The sequence below is a fragment of the Vulpes vulpes genome, chromosome 16 (genome assembly GCF_048418805.1).
Source record: "Vulpes vulpes isolate BD-2025 chromosome 16, VulVul3, whole genome shotgun sequence".
NCBI lineage: Eukaryota > Metazoa > Chordata > Mammalia > Carnivora > Canidae > Vulpes > Vulpes vulpes.
In genome coordinates, this window is record NC_132795.1 from 72,271,242 (window position 1) to 72,293,966 (window position 22,725).

Genomic DNA, 22,725 nt, shown 5'->3' on the forward strand with positions numbered 1-22,725 from the left:
AACAAGTATTTCTTGCAGGGCAGGTCTGGTGGCAATAAACTCAGATTTTGTTTATTTGGAGATAGCTTATCCTTCCCTTTTGAAGGACAGTTTTGCCACATACAAGGTTCTTGGTTGACATTTTTTCCTTTTAGCGCTCTGACTTTATCAGCCCACTGCCTTCTGCCCTCTAGAGTTTCTTAGAGAAATCTGCTTTGTGGAGAATCTCTAGCATGTGATGACTTACTTCTCTCTTCCTGCTTTCATGATTCTTTTTGTCTTCAGCCTTCAACAGTTTAATTATAATGTATGTGAGTGTGGGTATTTTTGAGTTCATCCTACTTGGAGTTCATTACCTCCTTGGATGTTTATATATTCATGTCTTTCATGAAATTTGGGGACTTTGGAGTCTCTATCTTTAGATAATCTCTCTGCTTCTTTCTCCCTCTCCTTTTTCTGGGACTCGCACAATGCATATATTTGTCTATTTGGTGGTACTCTTATGCTCTGTTCACTTTACTTCAATCTTTTCTTTTTTTGTTCCTCAGACTCAGTTATTTCTGTTGACTTATCTTCAAAGTTTCTAATTCTTTCTTCCGCCTGCTGAAATCTGCCTTTGAATCCCTCTAGTGACTCTTTCAGTTACTATACTTCTCAGCTCCAGAGTTCATCTTTCTTTTTATGTTTTCTCCTTTATTGATATGTCCATTTTGTTCATACATTGTTTAATTGACTTTCTCCACATCTTTCTTTTTTTTTTTTAAAGGCTTTTTATTTATTCATTCATGAGAAACAGAGAGGAGAGAGAGAGGCAGAGACACAGGCAGAGGGAGAAGCAGGCTCCACGCAGGGAGCCTGATGTGGGACTCGATCCCAGGTCTCCAGGATCAGGCCCTGGGCTGAAGGCGGCGCTAAACTGCTGAGCCACCCACCCGGACTGCCCTCTCCACATCTTTCTTTAGTTGAGTATCTTTAAGTCACTTGTTTTAAAGTCTTTGGTACCTATGCTTTATGTCTTTTTTAAGAGATAGATTAAAAACTGGACATGTGAATCTAATAATATGGTAACTCTGGAAATCAAATTCTCTCTCTTCTTCAGGATTTGCTGGGATTTGTTTTTGTTTTTATTTTTTCAATTACTGTAGGCTCTCTCTGTGCCAAGGATCACCCATTAAGTAAATTGATTTTCAAATATTAAACCAACCCACATTCCTAGAATAAATCTCACTTTTATACTTGCTGGATTTGACTAGTATTGTCTCAGGAATTTTTATGTTTATATTCATAGGTGATATTAGTCTGTAGTTTTCTTCTATTGTGATGTCTTTGTCTGGTTTGCCTTTCAGGATAATAGTGGCCTCATAGAATGAATTGGGGGTTGTTACCTTTTTTTATATTTTTGGAGAACAGTTTGCAAAAGGAAAGTTGCTTTTAATTCTTCTTTAAGTGTTTTATAGATTGTAAGAATGAAGATATCTAGGCCTGGGCTTTTCTTTATGGGAAATTTTAAGTGACTAATTCAATCCCTTTTCTTATTTTAAGTGTAGTCAGATTTTCCATTTCTTACTGTTTCAAGTTCAGTGGTTTTGGTCTTTCTAAGGATTTGTCCATTTCATCTAAGTTACCTATTTTCGGGGAATATAATCATTTTATAATATTCCTTTATCCTTTTTTATTTCTATAATATCTGTAGTGATGCTCTTTCATTTTTGGTTTAATAATTTTAGTCTTTTCCCCTTTTATTAAGTTTAGCTGAAGGTCTATCAAATTCATTGATCTCTAAAGAATCAGCTTTTGTTTCATTGATTTTCAAAATGTTTTCCTATTCTATATTTCATTAATTTTTGCTCTAATATTTATTATGTTCTTTCCTCTGTTTGCTTTCTGTTTAGTTTGCTCTTTTTTTTCTAGTTTCATGTGGAGGAAAGTTATGATACTGGTTTAAGATCTTTTTTATATAGATGTTTATAGCTATAAATTCCTTTTGGCAGTGTTTTAATTGTATCTCACAGGTCTTGGTATGTTCTGTTTTTGTTTTTATATGTCTCAAAATATGTTATAATTTCTTTTTGACCTGATTGGTTATATAGTAGTGCAATGTATAATCTCTGCATATTTGTAAATTTTCCCAAATTACTTGCACTGTTGATTTCTAATTTACTTCCATTGTGGTTGAGGAATGTGCTTTATTTGAATTAATTCATTTTAAATTTGTTGAGTCTTGTTTTATGACCTACCATATAGTATCAGGGATTAGTAATGTTCTATATGCAGATAAGGCAGCTTTGTATTTTGTTATTGAATTGGGTACATATATTATATATATATATATATAATATATATATGTATTCTAATTGATCTATATAGTGTTCAAGTCTTTTACATAATTGTTGAATTTCTATTTGTTCTATCCATTTTTGAAAGTGAAGTTCCCCAATTGTTGAAGTTGCCAGTAGTATCTTTGAATTGTCTCTCTTATCAATTTTTGCTTCATGTATATTGAGGCCCTGGTTTTAGGTGCATACCTATTTATAACTATTCTGTCTTCCTGATGGATTTACCAATTTATCATTACAGAATGACTCTACTTCTATCTGGTAACAGTTTTCTCTTAAAATCTTTTTTTCCTCTGACATTAAGATAGCCAGTTCATTGATTATTTATTATCATATTATTTACTTTCCACATATTTGTGACTTTTTCAAATCTTCTCATTCTGATTTCACTCCATGGTTGTCAGAAAACATACTTTCTGTAATTTCAAGTCTTTTAAATCAATTTGGGCTTTTATGGCGTAGTTGTCTATCCTGTAGAATCTCCCATGTGCACTTGAGAAGGCTGTTTATTCTGTTGTTGAGTTGGGGGGTTCTATAGATTTCTATTAGATCTAGTTGGTTAATGTTGTTCTTCAAATCTTTTATATCCTTTTTGATATTCTGCTTAGTTGTTCTGTCAATCATTGGGAGCAGGGTATTGAAATCTTCAACTGTTGTTGAATTTTATATTTGTTTTTGCATCATCTAGGAAGAAAAACCACCTCTAAGACTCTGAAGTCTTTCTCAGTGTTTTCTAATTTTCAGGACACTGAAAAGTAAAAAAAAAAAACTCCAGTGATTAGATGATACATTTAAAGCAGATATTTGGGAATGGCTCTAGGATTTTCAGATGATCTGGCACATGAACATTGGTATTCGGATTCATTTTTATTTGCTTTTAACAGCATAAACTGCATATATAGATCTGTGATCATTGGCTTTTAATTTTCTTAAAAGTTACTTAATCATAATTGTCACCACTCACCCTGAGAATCTCAGGTGTAACCATACAGGCAAAGGTAGAGTCAGCTTTCTCCAAGACTGATGACTCTGTACCAAGTAGTCACAGGCACTGGAAAAAGCAGAAGAGAAACATACATAGATTTGGCCTCACTGAAATACCATCACTTGAATCAAATTTACCTCTGTTTTTAATCTTTTCAAAGTCGTGTTGCTCTGTAAAAAAACAAAACAAAAAAAAAAACAACAAAAAAACAATTTCCTTCAGTTCTCCCTCAACCGAGAGGGGTCATGATAAAGATTATTTATTTTTTACAAAGTCAGGTGTCAGTAATTCCATGGAGGATTTCCTCAGTCTTAAATTGGATTGTAAAAGTAGATCCATTTGTGGAACTGGATGACTTACTGCTTTTCATTCTCTTGGAACCTGTCAGTCATCTGCAGAGCCTCTCTCCTTTGCTCAGCTATCTTGTTCCTGCGTTATGTTCAGTTCCTTGCTCCAGGCACTGTCCTGGGTGCTGGTAGGAGAGCAACGGACATAACAGGCACAGAGCTTGCCCTACCAAGCCTGCCGTCTTGGAAGAGAAGGAAATGCTAAGCAGGCATCTTATAAACAATTCTTGTTGACAGCATTGGTGGACATTGTGCAAAAAAAGGTACAAGGGCTGAGAAAGAATACCGCAGGGATCTGAACATGGCCTGGAGGGTGTTGTGGATTTGGCAGGTCTGTAGGGATGAACACTAAGACTTTCCTACATAATTATGTGCTCAGGTTATGCAATCAGGTTACAGATATTTTTCTTTGCCTTGTATAAGTAAATATAGTAGATTAGAACCTTTAAAATACCATATTAAAATCTATTCTCGTTCTTCAAATGAATAAAGTTTTGTAGAATTTTTCAGTATAAGCTGCGACTAATGATGAAATTCTCCCATAAACGGGGAAGAAGCCTGTGGTTGCAGTTAGGGTTCAGAGGGAGGGAGTGGATCAGACCCCACAGAACTCCCCTGGATCTGTACGTACCCAGATCACACTGATGGGTGCTGTGAACTACAGAGGGGGCTGGAGGCTCAGTCCTCTTTTAAATTGGTGAGAACCCCTGAAGAGGCCCCCTCAGGTCTAGATTTGAAGAATAAATTTTCCTTTACTTAGGCTTGAGCTGTCAGAACAACAGGGGTTGGAGTGGTGGTGCTAGAGGGCAGAATGCTGGTTGAGGGGGCATTGGGGTGAACTTTGACTTTGAATTCAAGCAAAAGGGATGCCAGGAGTTATGACGTGTTTGCCACGTTGCTTTCTCATTATGGTTTTCTTTCTTCTGACTTGTCTTTGATTCTTACTGGGGGTGGGAGAACATGTGTTTAGAAGGGCAAGTCCTTGGGCCCAGTAGAAAAGACATTCCATGGTAACAGCTGTGGAGTATTTCCCCTGGAGAGTCTAAGTGAAGGGATGGTCTCTGTGGTCCTCCACAGAGGACATTCCTGGATGGCCTGGAGTGTGTTCTCATCGGTTACCTGGCAGTGGTTTGATTTACTTTGCTCTACAAGGCTCTTCAGGCTGCAGGACATTGGGAAGCACAGGGGGCCTCTGGGAATCCATATGTCTTGATCTTTGACTGGTAACATTGGCTGTAAAGTGAGCTGCTTGCAGAAGGAGACTGTCTTCATGAGACAGAATCAAACTCATCTGCTACCAGGATGTGCTGGTTGTGTACGCTCTTGTTTTTGTTTATGCAGAGACACATGTAAGCACACAGTGAGGAACAAGCTATGGAAACTGATAGCTGTTCTCAGCAAGTGTTTCTGTGTGCTGTGTTCTCAGTCCATTTAAGTAAAGTATTATTATTCCCATTTTGTATATGAGGGAATTGAGGCTCAGCACTGGTGTGTGTGTTGGGAGGGGGTGGTGAGGCTTCAACCCCAGGTCTGCCTGATGTCCCAGGCTTTGTCCTTTCCCTCTGCACCATATTGCACTCTTATTTGTATTAAGATACTTAGAACAGAAAATATGAGCAGGTTTTAAAACTTCTCATGTAAGGTGAGCCCGATTCCCATGTGATCCCTTCATCTGTAGGGTGACTTTAGCCTCCATGTGTGAGTCCATAGCAGCCTTGGCATCTGGTGGTGCTCTGTGCATCTGGCCCCACCAGGATGTGCCTTATAGCAAGGTGAGAACTGGGCCATTCTTGGGCCTCTCCCCCCCCACCTGTTCCTGAACCTGCTGCCTTACATGACCTCATCACAGCCACACCATTCAAGCCAGGCAGAAGCAAGTGTCAGCAAGTAGATCTGCTCCACACTCAACTCCACCCTTCTACACCCAAACCCATGGGGGCTTGTGCACACACTGTCTCATATAGACCTGCACAATCATGACTTCTCAAGAGTGATAGTAGATAAATAATGATAGCCTCAAGCCCCTTTCTCCTAAACTAAGATTCTCTGGCAACCCCAGTGGATGTTCTCCTGGGCCTCTTTGGTCTCTGAGCTATGGCATGTTCCTGCACAAGGGCTGCTTGACAGGCAGAATAATTTCATTTTTTTTTATATAACAGTATTTTATTTATTTATTCATGAGACACACAGAGAGAGAGGCAGAGACACAGGCAGAGGGAGAAGCAGGCTCCATGCAGGGAGCCCGATGTGGGACTCAATCCCGGGTCTCCACGATCACACCCTGGGCTGAAGGCGGCACTAAACCGCCGAGCCACCCGGGCTGCCCGGCAGTCATTTCAGTGGGAGATTCATGTCCTTTGGATTTACCAGCATCCCTTAAGCCCCTCTGAGGACAGCTCAGGACTCTTCCCTTTACTGGGTCAGCACCTGCAAGAGGTAAGGAACATGTCAGTCTCATCTATCACTATGTCCCAGGCCTCAAAAGTGCCTATCCATGCTAGGTATACAGTCAACATGAGTATACAGTTTGGTGTCTCTGCTTGGCTACTCTGAGGCAGTAAATAATATATGTTCTCAGTCCCAAAATGTGAATACTAAAGATTCCTGGGGATTAAATGAGGTAACTCAGATAATACACTACATGCTTGATAGTTAATTGCAATTGTGGTTGACTCCAAATTCAAGCAGTAGAAGCTCTTGCACTTGTACTTTCTTTTTTCTTTCTTTCTTTCTTTTTTTTTTTTTTTTTTTTGCACTTGTACTTTCTAGTTCGGTGACAGCCTTAAGCATTGTACCCAGGGTAATAGTTGGTCACTGTTAACCATCCCTTACTATTTTGACTCTCCTTGCTTCTTACATTTCTTGCTTTTCCTTCTCTGTTGCCTCTTCTTTCAAATGCCCTGGTAGCTACCTCCACTTGTCCCCACCACAGTATCACAGAACAGCAAGACACAAAGGGATCAGGGATTTTGACAGGAATTGCCCTGAATCTGTACATTGTTTGGAGGACATCATAATAATAAGTCTTTCAGTCCATGAACATAAGAGGTCTTTCCATTTTTTTGTATCTTTAATTTCTTTCAGTAACATTTTATAGTTTTTATATACAAGTATTTCATCTCTGGGTAAAGTATTTATGAACATTTTGTTCTTTTTGGTGTTATTATAAATTAAATCATTTTTCTTAATTTCCTTAATTTCAGATTGTGTATAGAAAAACTGATCTTTGTATGTTCATTTTGTGTCCTGCAACTTGCTGAATTCATTTATTTGTTCTAACAGTTTTTTGTTTGTTTGTTTTAAGATTTTATTTATTCATGAAAGACACAGAGAGAGGCAGAGACATAGGCTGAAAGAGAAGCAGACTCCATGTAGGGAGCCCGATGTGGGACTCGATCCTGGGACTCCAGGATCAGCCCTGAGCTGAAGGCAGATGCTCAACCATGAGCCACACAGGGGTCCCTTCTAACAGTTCTTTTGTATTAAGGAGGATCTTTAGGGTTTTCTACATGTAAGATCATGTCATCTGCAAACAGAAGTAACTTTACTTCTTCCTTTTCAGTTTGGGTGCTTTCTATTTCTTTTTCTTGCCTAATTTCTCTGGCTAAGACTTCTAGTACTCTGTTGAATAGAAGTGGTGAAAGCAGGCACCCTTATTCCTGCTCTTCAAGGAAAAGCTTTCAGTTTTTCATTGTTGAGGATGATATTCACTCTGGGTTTGTCATATGTGGCCTTTATTATGTTGAATTTCCTTCTATTCCTAGAGGTTTTTTAGTGTTTTTATCATGAAAGGGTACTGAATTTTGTCAGATAATTTTTGTGCATCAGTTGAGATGATCATGCGGGTGTTTCCCCCTTCATTCTGTTGACCAGATATTTTTATGAAGCCAAATTATATACAAACTAAAAAACCAGTAAAGCTTTGTTCACCTTTTCAGGAATTGGCCAATTGGAAGATGGATATATTGATGTTAATATTAAAGACTTAAATGTTAGACCCAACTCTGGCAAAGACTGACAATCCCTTTCCTCTGTTAAATATTTTCTTTGTATTTCTTCCATTATATCCCATTATGTGCTGTATACAATTAGTAAATGTTAATTGGGTAATTGGATACCAGAACCCTCTTTCAAAGTCTGAGGATTCATAGTAACTGCCAGTAATAAATAGCTTTCCATATAAATAGTGAGTTAGTATATGTAGAGGAAAAGACACTGTTTTAAAGTCAACTGTGGGAGGCAGGGACACAGCTTGAATTTGATTTCCATGAAGAATCCTGGCTTTTTAGTTTAGGAAGAAACCATGCAACTCTATGGATGAGATGATAATGGTATCTAGGGTGGTTTGCTTTGAAATGACCTTGTGAGAGTGGGAGGGGGAGAAGGTACAAAAATAAAACAAAGAGGACAGTATGTTAAGTTCATTATATATTCTCTGTATTTTTGTATCTGAGATTTTTCATAATAAAAAGTTCAGAAAGGAACTCAGGGTAGATTAATGATGTGGCAGCTATATATCAAACTATAGCCACCACAGCAATACTTATGAAGAATTTTAATGATGTGATATAACTAAAAAAATCGGTAAGTCAATCTTCTAATAAGTTGTATGTGTGCATGTACACACAAACAGCTGCATAGACAAAGATATTGGAAGGAGGTTAAAACATTAATTGTGGATATCCTTGGTTAAGGTTGGATTTGGGGTAGATTTTCATTCTCTGTATCTTCTGGACTTTCTACAGTGAACAAGAGAAAAATATAATTTCCTTTTTTTTCTTGAAGTATAATGAACATACAGTGAGATATCGGTTTCAGGTGTACAATGTAATGATTCAGCATTTCTGTATATTGCTCAATGCTCATCATGATAAGTATATTCTTAACCTCCTTTATTTTACCCATGAGAAAAACATAATTTCTGAAAAAGCTTTTTTAAAAGAAAGGAAACAAATCTGCCTTGGGTAAATTAGTGAAGCATTTGTTCCAGTTGACTGTTTTCCATGAAATTGCTCTGGTCAGTGATTAGATAAGTGCCTCTGTGGTTACTGATCTTGAGCTGTGCACCTGTTTTTGGCCTGTACTGCCCTGTATTCTGTCCTGGAATCTGTCTTTGGTGGGGTGTGTGCAGGTAAAGTTGTGGGCAAAAAGCAGTCATCAAAACCATTTTCCTCATTGTTAACTTCTGTTAAGCATGTCCCTTTTAACATGAATTTCCATCTGATTTTAGTGAGCTGAACATGATTTCCACAAGGGTGATGGACATTAAGCTTCGAGAAGCTGCAGAAGGCCTTGGAGAGGACAGCACAGGTAAGGCTCTCACTTCCCCTACTCTGGGAAGAGCCCATATCGGGTTGTGGGGCAAGGGGAAACAAGCCTTTGCTCTTGTATGTGTGGAGGGTAGGGGTTCAGTTCAGAGAGTTCAAGTACTCCCATGCCCTTCATACTGTAATGAGAGAGCACATCCAGATTGTTCAAGGCCACTGAAGGCAGTACTCTTTTGCTTTGCTGTCAAACACAGGGGGTTTTAAAGTCATTTTCCTCATTCCTGGAGGTAAATCTGTCCCTATGTTTGGTTGACTGGAAAGCAAAGGAGTAAAGGAGTAACAATACAATGGAATCACTTATCACCCAAGAACACCCATAGGATCAGTAGGAGGTTGAGAAAAGTATGAGATAGTCTGATCATGCAGAAGAAATAATATTATCAAGACAGAGCCTTTGATCTATCTCTTTTATGGCTCTTATTCTCCTTCAGAGACCTTTATTATACCCCTTCCTGAGCTAAATTCCAGGCCCATGACTCATCACAATGTTCTAAGAGTTACCCAGTTACCTGATTGTTCACTGTCATCTGTAGATTGTTATTTGTGTCTTGATAAAGTTGTTAAATTGGCATTAAAAAACATTAATCTTCCCGCAATGTACCTTTTTCCTAGATTAGCCATTTATACTCCCCTTGTTTTGGTAACAAAAGTCTCCAACTCTATCTTGTTGAAAGTGAAAATGCTAGTCATGATTTCCTTTGATATAGTTCAGGGAGAAAAACTTTTAATAGTATTTAATCCCAGATGCTAACCCTTAGCTTCAGATACTAATTTCATTAAAGATTCTATTTCATATAGATAGATTTACCTTATTATCTCATATTATAACTACTTCTCCTCTGTCACATTTTGTTAGACACCAAATAAGCCCAAATATAAGGTAAAGTTTTAAAAATTAAACCTGAGAGAAAATAGAATTTCAAAATTTCTCATATCACAGGATAATGAATTATTACTGACTTTAAGCAAGAAAATGCTCTTTGAAGAAGTATTTCATTAGTCTGGAACAGCCTCCATGAATGCTACTTTTGGATATTTACAGAAAAATGAAGAATCAGTTTTTAAAAAGAGAGAAACTAAGTATTCTTTTTCTCCATACAGTCATGAGCTAAATTATTCAAATCAACCCCTTCCCATTTAAAATTTAAAAATCTAGATAAGCTGCAACAAATGGTGTTGAGAAAACTGGACAGCCACATGCAAAAGAATGAAATTAGACCACTTTCTTTTACCATATATAAAAATAAACTCAAAATGATTAAAAAGTGAGACCTGAAACCATAAAAATCCTTGAAGAGAGCTCAGACAGTAATTTCTCTGACATTGGCCATAGCAACATTTTTCTAGTTTTGTCTCCTAAGGCAAAGGAAATAAAAGTAAAAATAAACTATTGGGACTACATCAAAATATGAAGCTGCACAGTGAAGGAAACAGTCAACAAAACTAAAAGACAACCTACCAAGTGGGAGAAGATATTTGCAAATGACATAGCCAATAAGGGGTTAGTATCCAAAATATATAAAGAACTTATATAACCCAATACCCAAAAAACAATCCAGTTAAAAATGGACAGAAGATATTAACAGATATTTCTCCAAAGATGACATCTAGATGGCCAACAGACACACGGAAAGGTGCTAAACATGACTTATCAGGGAAATAACAAATCAAAACTACAATGAGATATCACCTCACACCTGTCAGAATGGCTAAAATCAAAGCCATAAAAAACAGGTGTTGGTGAGACTGTGTAGAAAAAGGAGCCCTTGTGCACTGTTGGTGGGAATGCAAACTGATACAGCCACTGTGGAAAACAGTATGGAGGTTCCTCAAAAAATTAAAAGTAGAACTACCCTAATATCTATGAATTATGCTACTTGCATTTACCCCCAAAATACAAAAACATTAATTCAAAGGGATACATGCACCCCTATGTTTATTGTAGCATTATTTGCAATAGTGAACAGCCCAAGTGTCCATCAACTGAGGAATGGATAAAGAACAAGTGGTGTGTGTGTGTGTGTGTGTGTGTGTGTGTGTGTGTGTGAAAATTAATCATTAAAAAGAATGAAATCTTGCCATTTGCAGCAAATAGATACAGCTTTTAGAAAGTATAATGCTAAGCAAAATAAATCAGTCAGAGAAAGACAAATACCATAGGATCTCACTCATTTGTGGAATTTAAGAAACAAAACAAGCAAAGGGCAAAAAGAAAGAGAAGGAAACAAACCAAGAAACATATTCTTAACTATAGAGGACAAACTGATGGTTACCAGAGGGGAGGTGGCAGGGATGGGGGAAATAGGGGATGGAGATGAAAGATTACACTTACCATGATGAAAGAAAATAAAATAAAACAATTTAAAAATTCCAGATAAGAAAAGATTTTTTAAAATAATAAATAAGAAGGCCAGAATTGAAAAGGAAATGAGAATATAGAGAGATAAATGGGCATAGAGGCCACTTTTGCCCTCAGATCATTTACCAATCTTGGAAATTTTGAAATTTTATTTTCACATCTTTATGGAGTGGTAGATGAAGCAGTGGGTCAGATGTCAAAGTACAGGTCTGTTCAAAGTGGGCTATCTCATAGTAGATCCTCCTGGCAATAAATTGGGGACCCAACAAGCAATAAAGTCTGAGTAAGTGTGAACCAGGAGTAAGTCAACCCTTTGTAGATATGTAGCTTGCGTTTGTATCACTTGGGTAAGTTAGAGAATCTCTGCTCTTGAGCTTGACTAATAATATTCATAGACTGAATATGACCGTAGATATTTTATAGCATCAAACAATCTTCTCTAAAGAAAAATACCTTCTATCTAGACTTCAAAGTATTAAGGAAAATATGTTATTCAATTCCATGACAAACATACAGTCAGTGACAACCAAGCATATAAAGCAGTAGGGCACCATGAATGAGAACCAACATGTTATGGGTTTAATTATTTCTTCCCCAAAGTTACATATTGAAGTCCTAACCCCCAGGGCCTCAGAATAGGACCTAATTTGGAAAATAATTACATTGCAGATGTAATTAGTTATGAGAAGGTCACACTAGAGTATGGTGGGCCCCTAATCAACAGGGGGAATATAGACACAGACACATACACAGGGAGAAAACCATTTGGAGATACAGCAGGATCAGGGTGATGGCATCTACAAGCTAAGGAATGCCAACAGTTGCCAGCAAACCACCAGAAGTTAGGGGAGATGGAATAGATAGCCCTTTGAAGGAAGTAACCATGCCAACGACACCGTGATAGCAGATTTTTAGCCTCCAGAACTGAGAGACAATACAGCTTTGTTGTTTAAGCAGCTCGGTTTATGGTACTTTGTTATAGCAGTCCTAGCAAACTAATACACGGCAGAAACAAGAGAAACAGATGCACAAAGGCATCAAATAACAGAATTATCAAGTACATGCTATAAAACAAATGTCCGCAGCGTGTTTGAAGATAATTAGAAAAAGTGAAAATACCTGGAAGGAACCAGAAACTATAAAAGATATCTTTAGCTCCCAGCCTGTGCTCAAAAGCAAGAGAGAGAAATAAAAAGGATACAGGTGAAATTCAGAAGAAATAAAACTATCTTTTTTTGCAGATGACAGGATTATACAATATATCAAAAAAGTACTTAGATCTATCTCTTAAGCAAGTGAAGCAAGACTGCAAGGTACAAGATCAAGATACAAATACCAGTTGTATTTATGTATAACTAGCAATGAACAATTGAAAAATTAAATTTTTTAAAGTACTATTTACAATAGCACAAATTTTAAAAATATTTTGGTATATATCTAACAAAATGTATGCAGGATCTGTATATGAAAAATGCAAAAAAAAAACTGAGTTGGTTAAAGAAAGTCCTAGATCAACAAAGAATGATATATTAGGGGTTATGGACTGAATATTTGACTCTTCTTTCCCACAAAATTCATACTTAAAGTCCTAACTCCACCATGTGATAATATTAGGAGGTAGGGCCTTTGGGAGATAATTAGGTCATGAGGGTGGAGTGCTCATGAATGGAATTAGTGCCCTTAGCAGAAGAGGCTAGAGAGCTACTTGATTTCTTTCTGGCATGTGAGGGCATATCAAGAAGTTGCAGTCAGCAGCCTGTAAGAGAACACTCACCAGAACCCCACTCTGCTGGTTCCCTGACCTCAAACTTCTAGCTTCCAGAGCAGTGAGGAGTGAATTTATTATTCATAAGCCACCCAGTCTATGGTACTTTATTATAGCAGCCTGAATAGACTAGAACCACGTTTATAGATTGGAAGACTCCATGTTCTAAAATGTCAGTTCTCCCAAAATTGGGCCGCAGAATGGTGTATTAGTACATGTGGGGTAGAGTATGCTGTTTATACATCTGTTGTGGAAAGCTAGACACAAGAACATTGTATTCTGTAGCAAGAATATTGACCAGTGATCATTTATTTGATTTCCATGGCAAGTCAAAGATTTTTTTATTTAGGAAGAAGCCAAATCCATATGGATGAAGGGATAATAGTATCTGGGAGGAATTTGCTTTGAAATAACCTGGCAGGGATGGGAAGGAGGAGGAGGAATAAAGATAAAGCAATCAAAATCCCAGGAGGATATTTTGCCAGCATTGACAAGCTGACCCCAAAATTTACTTGAAAAAGCAAGAAAACTAGAATATTGAAAACAATTTTGACAACAAAATTGGAGGACTCATATTACCTGATTTCAAGACTTACTGTAGAGCTACAATAATGAAGCCAAATGTGGTACTGACAAAAAGATGGATGTGTAGAGATAAACAGAGTCCAAAAAGTAGACCAATACATACAAATATGGTCAATTGGTCTTTGACAAAGATACAACAATGGAGACTCAACGGAGAGAGGATTGTCTTTTCAACAAATGGTGCTAGAACAAATTGAACATCCCTATGGGAAAAAAGAGAACTTTGACCTATATGTCACAGATGAATCAAAAATTAATTTAAAACATCATAGGCATAAATGTAACGCTATGAAACCTTAAAGAAAACAAAATATTTATGACCTAGAATTACATAAAATTCTTAGGTAGGACACCTCAGTCCTAAAGTTGGACTTCATTAAAATTTAAAACTTTTTCCTCTGTGAAAGACCCTATTAAAATGAAAGGTCACAGGCTGGAGGAAATATTTGTAAATCATCCTGACAAGATACTTGTATTTAGAACTCTCAAAATTCAACAATAGGAGAACAAACAACTTGAATAAAAAAATAGCAAAGGTTTTAAAAGATGCTTTACCTCAGAAGATATACAGATGGCAAATCAGCTCATGAAAAAGTACTCAACATTTCTCCCTCTGTCCCCCCAAAAGAACTCTATAACAACTTTATTCATATTGCCAAAAATTGAAACAAATCCAAATGTCCTTCAACTTGCTCATTGTTTAAATAAAGTAGTATATCCCTACAATGGAATTGTACTCAGCAGTAATAAGGAACAAATTACTGATGGAATAAGGACATGGATGAGTCTCTAAATGCGTTGTGCTGAGTGACAAAACCTAGAATCCACTGTATGAATTCATCTATATTACATTCTGGAAGGGGTACAACTATAGGAACAGAGACACTAACTGTAGTTTCCAGAGCTTAAAGATGGGACCAGTTTGGCTACAGAATGGCAGCATGAAGGGTAATGGTATAGTTCTGTATCTTGAGGTGATTATGCATCTCTATGTGTACCAAAAAAAAAAAAAGTGAATTTTACTATGAAATGTTTTTTAAAGAGGGAGAGGGAGCGAGAGAATCCCAAGCAGGCTCCATACCCAGCACCTTACCTGACATGAGGCTTGATCATACGACATTGAGATCATGACCTGAGCTGAAATCGAGAGTCAGACGCTCAACTGACTGAGCCACCCAGGCATTCTAATTTACTATGTAATTTTTAGAATAACGTTTTTTTAAAAAAAATGATATACTAGATTTGAAAACCATCAAATGGATTTTTTTAGAAATATATATAATTGTCTCAATTAGAAATTCATTGGATGAATTTAACAGCAGATTATATCAGCTCAGGTTAGATCAATCATGAGAAAGTATATAGAATATAGCATAGAATGGTAAAATGATGGGAAGTACAGAAGAGAAGGTGCTTAGAGATAAATGAAAGAGTGTAATGTACACATGAGCACAGTCTTGAAAGAATAGCAGGGAATTTTCGGGAACTGATTTTAAAAAAGATGACCCCATCTACAGATTTAAGAAATCAGATAAACCCAAAGAAGGATAAAAGGAAATCCAGATAGAGTAAAAATTAGAAGATCAAAGACAAAATGAAAAATTAGTCTGAGAAAAAAAGATGACTTTCAAAGGAACAGAAGTTGATGACTGACTTCTCTACTTCAAAATAGAAACCACAAAACAGTGAAATAACTTCTTCAGTATTACTGAAAAAAAAAAACAAAACTGCCAACCTAGAGAGTTTATACCTAGGAAAAAATGTACTTTAGGAATAAAGGAGATATAAAGGCATTTTCAGACAAATAGAAACTGAATTTGTCATCAGTAGACCCTCTCAAAGCAGATTCTAAAGGAAAATTGTCCTAGTTGGAAGGTCTGGAACACAAGAAGGAATGACAAGGAAAATGAGAAATAAGCAGATACATCTAAATGAACATGGAAGGAGGGCAGCCTGGGTGGCTCAGCGGTTTAGTGCTACCTTTGGCTCAGGGCATGATCCTGGAGACCTGGGATCAAGTCCCACATTGGGCTCCCTGCGTGGAACCTGCTTCTCCCTCTGCCTGTATCTCTACCTCTCTGTTTCTGTTTCTCATGAATAAATAAATAAAATATTTTTTAAAAAATGAACATGGAAGGATATCTTTTGAGTTTTTTAAAGAATGAAAACAATAGAGCATATAAATAGGATTAAAGTATTCTGAGTTCCTTGTTTTGTCCTATAATAGAATGCATAATATAATTTCTAGGGTAATTACTGAAAAGCAGAGATTAAAGGCATAATTTACAAACTCGAGGTGGGAAAAACAATTTTTAAAAGTCAGCTAATGCAAAAGACAACAAGAAAAGGAGATTAAGAGAAAGTATATAAGATGTAGACTTGTTCTTATTAACGTATCAGTAATTACAGTAAGTATAAGTAGACTAATTATTCTGCTTAGAAGTTAAAGATCATCAAATTGGATTTCTAAAACTCTTAAGTCCTAGGGCACCTGGGTGGATCATTCAGTTAAGCGTCTGCCTTGGCTCAGGTCATGATCTCAGGGTCCTGGCATCAAGCTCCATATTGAGCTCTCTGCTCAGTGGGGAGTCTGCTTCTACCTCTCCCTCTGCAACTACTCCCCCTCATGTGCATGCACACACATGCTATTTCTCAAGTAAATAAACAAAATCTTTTTAAAAAATGAATAAAACCCTAAGTCCTACATATACAATTCAGAAAAGTTTAAAGTAAAAGGATAGAAAAACACATATGTTGTAAACACTAGGAAAAAGGAAGTTCGATTGGTGCATTAAAAGCAGTCAAAATAAAATTTAGGGCAAAAAGCACCACTAAAGATGGAAAGGGCCGTTTCACAAAAGGTTGAGTTCCCTAGCAAGATAATTTTACCTTTCTCTGTACCATCGTAATGTTAAAAGTTATAGAAGAGAAATTGACAGTCCAATAAAAATAAAATCTGCAGAGTGGACTGTTTTTAAATACATCTCCATCAGCAATTGATAGAACAAATGTGTTAAAAATTAGTAAAGATACAACATACTTGGACAACACAATTAAAAAGAAAAAGGCCAAAAAAAAAAAAAAGAAAAAGGCCTTGTCCTAACAGACATGCATAGAACATTGGCAAAAATATATTATTGTCAAGCACAGCGGGAACATTTACAAATTTATGGTAAGCCATAAAGCACATCTCAAGAAATTTTAATGACTTCACATCACACAGAGGGTTTTTTCTGACCACAGTGTATTTAACCTGAAAATCAGTAACAGAAAGATACTAAGAAAATCTCCAAGTGCTTGGAAATTAAGATCTACCTATCTAAGTAAGCTCTAGGTCTAAAAACGTATTATGAGGGAAATTAGAAAATATTTCATCCAGACAACAATGGAAATATATCAAAATGTGTGGATGCAGCCAAAAAGGGGAAATGTACTGCCCTAAGTGTGATGCTATAAAAACACAAAAAAGCCTAAAAATTCATTAGCTAAGTATTCATCTTGAGAAGTAAACCTGAAGAAAGTAGGAGGAAGGAAAGCATAAGGATTAGAACACAGAAGTTAATACAACAAAAGATAAACATTCTACAGAGAGAATTAACAAAGCTAACTTTTTTAAAAGGCAAATACAATTGATCTCTGGTGCAGTTGATCAAGGAAAAATGAGGAGGCACAAGTAATGAATATCAGAGCTGAGGAAAGGTGGTGTGGATGCTAAAACAATACGAGGATATTTTTAATCACAGTAGGCCAATAAATTTGAAAATTTGGAAGAAATAGGCAAATTCCTGGAAAAACGTAACTTCATAAAACAGATTTGAGAAGTAGAAAATCGAAATAGTTCCTGTGACCATTAGAGAAACCAAACTTAACAGCCTAGCAGGCGAACAAATCTAACACAGGCAGGTGGCCGATGAACCAGCCACTTGCAGATAGGACAAGAGTGTTCAGTGGTTAGCCACTCTCTTTAACCCTCAGAGGGTGGTGAGGCTGCACGTGTGTCCAGATCTTTCAGGGATGCAAACCTGTGTATCAGCTAGGCAAAGGCCAGATGGGGTCCTGGCAGGTGCAGAAAACTCTTAAGAGTCTTTCCAAGTAAGAAACTGTCATCGAGGACCATCAGTTAACAGCATAACCATTTTGTGATTGTTAAGGTAAGGAAACTTCCACTAGAAGCTAAGAAAACTTGCCTGTAGGACTGATTGCCCTTTAGGGTATATGTAAGGTAATATAAGGACCCCCAGCTAGAGTAATCTCCACATTAGAGTAATACTCCACATTAAGGCAAGATCATGTAAACTTCCCAAGGGGACATTCATCTAAATATCAAGATACTATGTTTTTTTTAAAAAAGGAAGTCAGCTCACAAAATTGTTTACTTATAAAACTAAATTGTTTTTGCAAATGTTCAGGATATGTTAGACAGTATCCTGCTGGTCTCTGGTGTTATATCCTTCTGTTGTTAGTTCTCATAAAGATTCAGAAGGAATGAAGGTCGCTGAGCTGTTCATGTGACGTCACAGGATCCTGGAGATAGAATTTGTGGGTGAGAATAAAGGAAGCACCAGAGAAGAAATCACAGAATGTTTCAAAGTGTCATAAACTCTGACAATCCAGGCAGCTTGGCAGAGGGGGGATCAGTGCTACCACTACCATTTGACGTTTTTTTTTTTTCCCACCAGAAGTTGTCAGCTTCTCCTGCCATCCAGCATTCCAGCGAGCACCACAAGGCTGGGTGGGACCTCTTCTGATTGTCCTGGGCTCACATGTTCATGCTAAATGAAGCAGTTGGGGATTATTTGGGAAAATAATTTGAGTTATCACATGGCCTTTACCCCACCAGGACTTCTTGCTTTTGGCTATGTATATTTTAGATATTAAAACTTGCTCTCAAAAAATAAATAAATAAATAAATAAATAAATAAATAAATAAATAAATAAATAAAACTTGCTCTCGTTTGTACAATGGAATATTACTCAGCAATTAAAATACAGTGGAATATTGCTCAACAACTAAAATCCAGTGGAGGGTGGCCTGGGTGGCTCAGCAGTTTAGCGCCGCCTTCAGCCCAGGGCCTGATCGTCAAGACACAGGGTCGAGTCCCACGTTGGGCTCCCTGCATGGAGCCTGCTTCTCCCTCTGCCTGTGTCTCTGCCTCTGTGTGTGTGTGTCTCATTAATAAATTTTATAAATAAATAAATAAAATCTTTTTAAAAAATCCAATGGAATATTACTCAGCAATTAAAAAGGAAGCAGGTGGGGGTGCCTGGGTAGCTTAGGTAAGCATCCAACTCCTGATTTCAGCTCAGGTCATGATCACAGGGCTGTGGGATCGATTTTTTCAGGTGTGCAGTAACAGTCTGTGGGGCAGTAGGACTTGCCAGAAGTGCATAATTGATGCATGGACAAAAATATTGCTCTCTGCCCTTCTGGTGCATAGCTCACACATGCTTGGTAAGTACTCACACTAATTCTTTCTGCATAGGAAAGAAAAAGTCCAAGTTCAAGACGTTTAAGAAGTTCTTCGGGAAGAAGAAGAGAAAGGAATCGCCATCTGCCACAGGAAATAGCGCCTGGAAGCAAAGTCAGGCAAAGAGTGAGGTGATTGCCATCGAGTCGGGACCAGTAGGCTATGACTCAGAAGATGAGCTCGAGTAAGTTGACTTGTGTGTCCTTCAGGCTCATGTGCTCCCATTAAAGCAGGTGGGGGGCCACAGGCGCACGGGGAGACCCAAATACTCTGTCTCATTGCCTTGGTAACTGGCTGGATTTATGAGCCCACTTCCCTCCCAGGGAATTCCACTAGAGGTTCTTCCAGAGAAGTTCTGTTTTGTCTCTTTATACATAGGGATGGAGAAAATTGAGGGAAAATATGATCAGGCACCTGCTATGTGCCAGGTGCTGTGTTTTACATTAAAAGTCTACAGTCACTGTGGGAGATGAGGTCAGATCCAGCTCGCATTTTATAAATGAGCAAACCAAGCTTTAGAGAAATTTTGGAGGCCTTGCCCATTGCCCTGCAACGAAAAGTGGCAAGATTAGGGTGTAAGCCATGACTTTATTTGACTTAGCACTCTTTTTGAGGACATAGATACTATACCAGGAAAATACATCCATTAGAAGGAGAGGTAAGGGGAAGGCTTCTTGCTGTCAAGTCCTAGAAAAATCATCCAAAAATCCTGTTGGATACAAAAGAACCAATAGGTATGAAAATTTGGGGAAATCTAGTGAAGTGATCCTTATTTCTATAACTTGTACTTCACCAAACTATAGATACAGTAAACATGCTTCAGTGATTCCAGCAGTTACAAAAGGGAAAAAATACACCCAGATTTGTTGCCATGCAACAAACATAGTTTTCGTTCGAGAATAAAACTCCACGGAAGGTATAATGACCCTTGGGACTGGGGAACAGACCATGTTAGGACCGGGTCACAAGCTTCAGCATCCCTGTGTGGTGTCTGGTCCCCTCTGTCCTCACCAATCTCCTTGCCTTTTTTTTAAGAGGAGTAGAAATTATGTTGACCACTTGGTGGCACCAGATGACTGAAGCGGAAAGATTCAAGTTTTTTTACTTAAGGGTTTTTGTTTTTGTTTTTCCTGGCGCTGGCAGGGAGCAAGAAGGACCCACACTGCACTTTGTGAAGAGCACCAAGGATGGGCTGTATACATATGCATTTTTTCCTTAGGCAGCATGCTCCATATTCTGGGGGAGTAAGGCATTATCGTGATGATATTGCTAATTATTAATTATTAAATGTCTTCACTGGACCAGCCCCAGGGCAGTTATAACACTCACTTCCACCAACACCCTGTCTCTTGACCAGAACACACAGTGGCCCTTCCAACCAGAGAACAGGATCACAGTAGGGGTGAGCAGGGATTGAGTGTGTGTGTGTGTAAATGTGTATGTGAGAAATGACCTGTCCCCTGGTGTGTCTCCTCTTTGTCCCTGAGCCCATGGAAAATGGGGACAGTTTCTTTTTTTTCTTTTTCTTTTTCTTTTTTTTTTTTTTTATCTTTGTGTTCCTAGCACCTGGCAGAGGCCAGGCCCTCAATTACTGGTAAAAGTTTGCTGGAGTGAGGTTAGGAAGCATCAGGTTAGGATGCTGGTTTCACGAGCCCAGGAAATACATTACTTTTAGAGAGCAGTACAGAGGATGGGACAAGATCTTTCCCCCCACCAACTTTATTGAAAGATAATTGACATATAACATTGTGGAAGTTTAAGGCATATAACATGTTGATTTAATACAGACATATATTTAAAAATGATTACCACCATAGAGCTAACACCTATATCACATCACCTAGTTACTTATTTTTAAGGTGAGAATATTTAAGATCTATTCTTTTAACAATGTCCAAGTATATACTACAATAGTACTGACTATAATTACTATGCTATATAAACTGTGTTATAGATCTCCTTAACTTCTTCATCATATAACTGGAAATTTGTACCATAACCACTACCCTGCAGCCCCTCGTAACCACCATGCTATGTATTCCTAGGAGTTCTACTTTCTAAGATTCTACATATAAGTGAGATCCTACAGTATTTGTCTTTCTCTGTCTTGTTTCACGTAGTGGAATGACCTTGGGGCTCATCCATGTTGTCACAAACCAGAGGATGTCCTCCTTTCTCATGATTAAGTAATATCCCACGTACATACACACACATAGACACACACACACATATATGTATACACACATTCATACTACATCTTCTTTATCCATTCATCTTTTGATGGACACTTGGATTGTTTCTGTATTTTAGCTACTGTGAATAATGCTGCAGTGAATCTAGGAATGCAGATCTCTCTTCAAGACCCTATTTTCATTTCCTTTGGATAAATACCCAGAATTGGAATTGCTGGATCCTATGGTAGTTCTATTTTTAACTTTTTTTTTAAAAGATTTTATTTATTTATTCATGAGAAACACAGAGGAGAGAGAGAGAGAGAGAGAGGCAGAGACACAGGCAGAGGGAGAAGCAGGCTCCATGCAGGGAGCCCAACGTGGGACTGGATCCCAAGACTCCAGGATCATGCCCTGGGCTGAAGACGGCGCTAAACCACTGAACCCTATTTTTGCCTATTTGGCAAAAATTGGCAAATTTTTGGGCTGCCCAAATTTTTAACTTTTTGAGGTGCTTCCATGCTGTTCACAGTGACTGCACCAACTTACATTCCCACCAGCAATGCAGAAAGTTTTCCTTTTCTTTACATCCTCGCCAGTGCTTAATCTCTTATCATTTTGATGATAGCCATTCTAATGGGTGTGAGATTTGCATTTCCCTGATAGTGATGTCGAGCATCTTTTCATGTGTCTGTTGGCCGTTTGTGTCTTTTTTTGGGGAAATATCTATTTAATTCTTCTGCCCATTTTTAAATTGGATTGGGTTTTTTTCTTGCTATTGATTTATATGAATCCTTTACATATTTTGGATATTAACCCCTTATCAGACATATGATTTGCAAATATTTCCTCCCATTCTGTAGGTTGTCTTTTCATTTTGTTGATGGTTTCCTTTGCTGTGCAGAAGCTTTTAAATTTGATATAGTCTCATTTTTTATTTTTGCTTTTGTTGCCTTTGCTTTCAAAAAATTATTGCCAAGACCTATGTCAAGGTTGCTTACTACCTATATTATCTTCTAGGAGTTTTACCATTTGGGGTCTTAAGTGCAAATTTTTAATCCATTTTTTTTTTATGGTGTAAGATAGGGTTCAGTGTCATTCTTTTGCTCGTGGCTATCCAGTTTTTCCAGCACCATTTATTGAAGAGACTGTCCTTTCCTCATTGTATATTCTTGGCTTCTTTGTTATAAATTAATTGACTGTATAAGGGACAGAAATCTTAGAAGCACTCCTTAGCCCCTTTGAGAGTCTGTGTGCCTTCTAGATTCTGCAGCACGTTGTCATCCATCACCACGGGCAAAGGAGTTCTATTTGCCAAGGTACATTAATGGTGGCAAACCACACGGGACCCTGTGGGTTTAAAAGGCTGACACTCATTTATTGTGTCTGTGTTGTTATACTTT

The 22,725-nt window shown here is 37.7% G+C and overlaps 1 protein-coding gene across 5 annotated transcripts in view; it reads left to right on the plus strand.

Annotated features, from left to right (window-relative positions):
* The window catches only part of CRACDL (CRACD like), a 126,688-nt gene that overhangs the window by 66,279 nt on the left and 37,684 nt on the right, over nucleotides 1-22,725 (plus strand). For all 5 annotated transcript variants that reach the window (XM_072741342.1, XM_072741341.1, XM_072741345.1 and 2 more), the window contains exons 2-3: nucleotides 8,878-8,957; nucleotides 19,167-19,335. In XM_072741342.1, coding sequence (XP_072597443.1) covers nucleotides 8,888-8,957; nucleotides 19,167-19,335 — 239 coding nt within the window. In that variant the 5' untranslated portion in view covers nucleotides 8,878-8,887. The remainder of the gene's footprint in view (nucleotides 1-8,877; nucleotides 8,958-19,166; nucleotides 19,336-22,725) is intronic.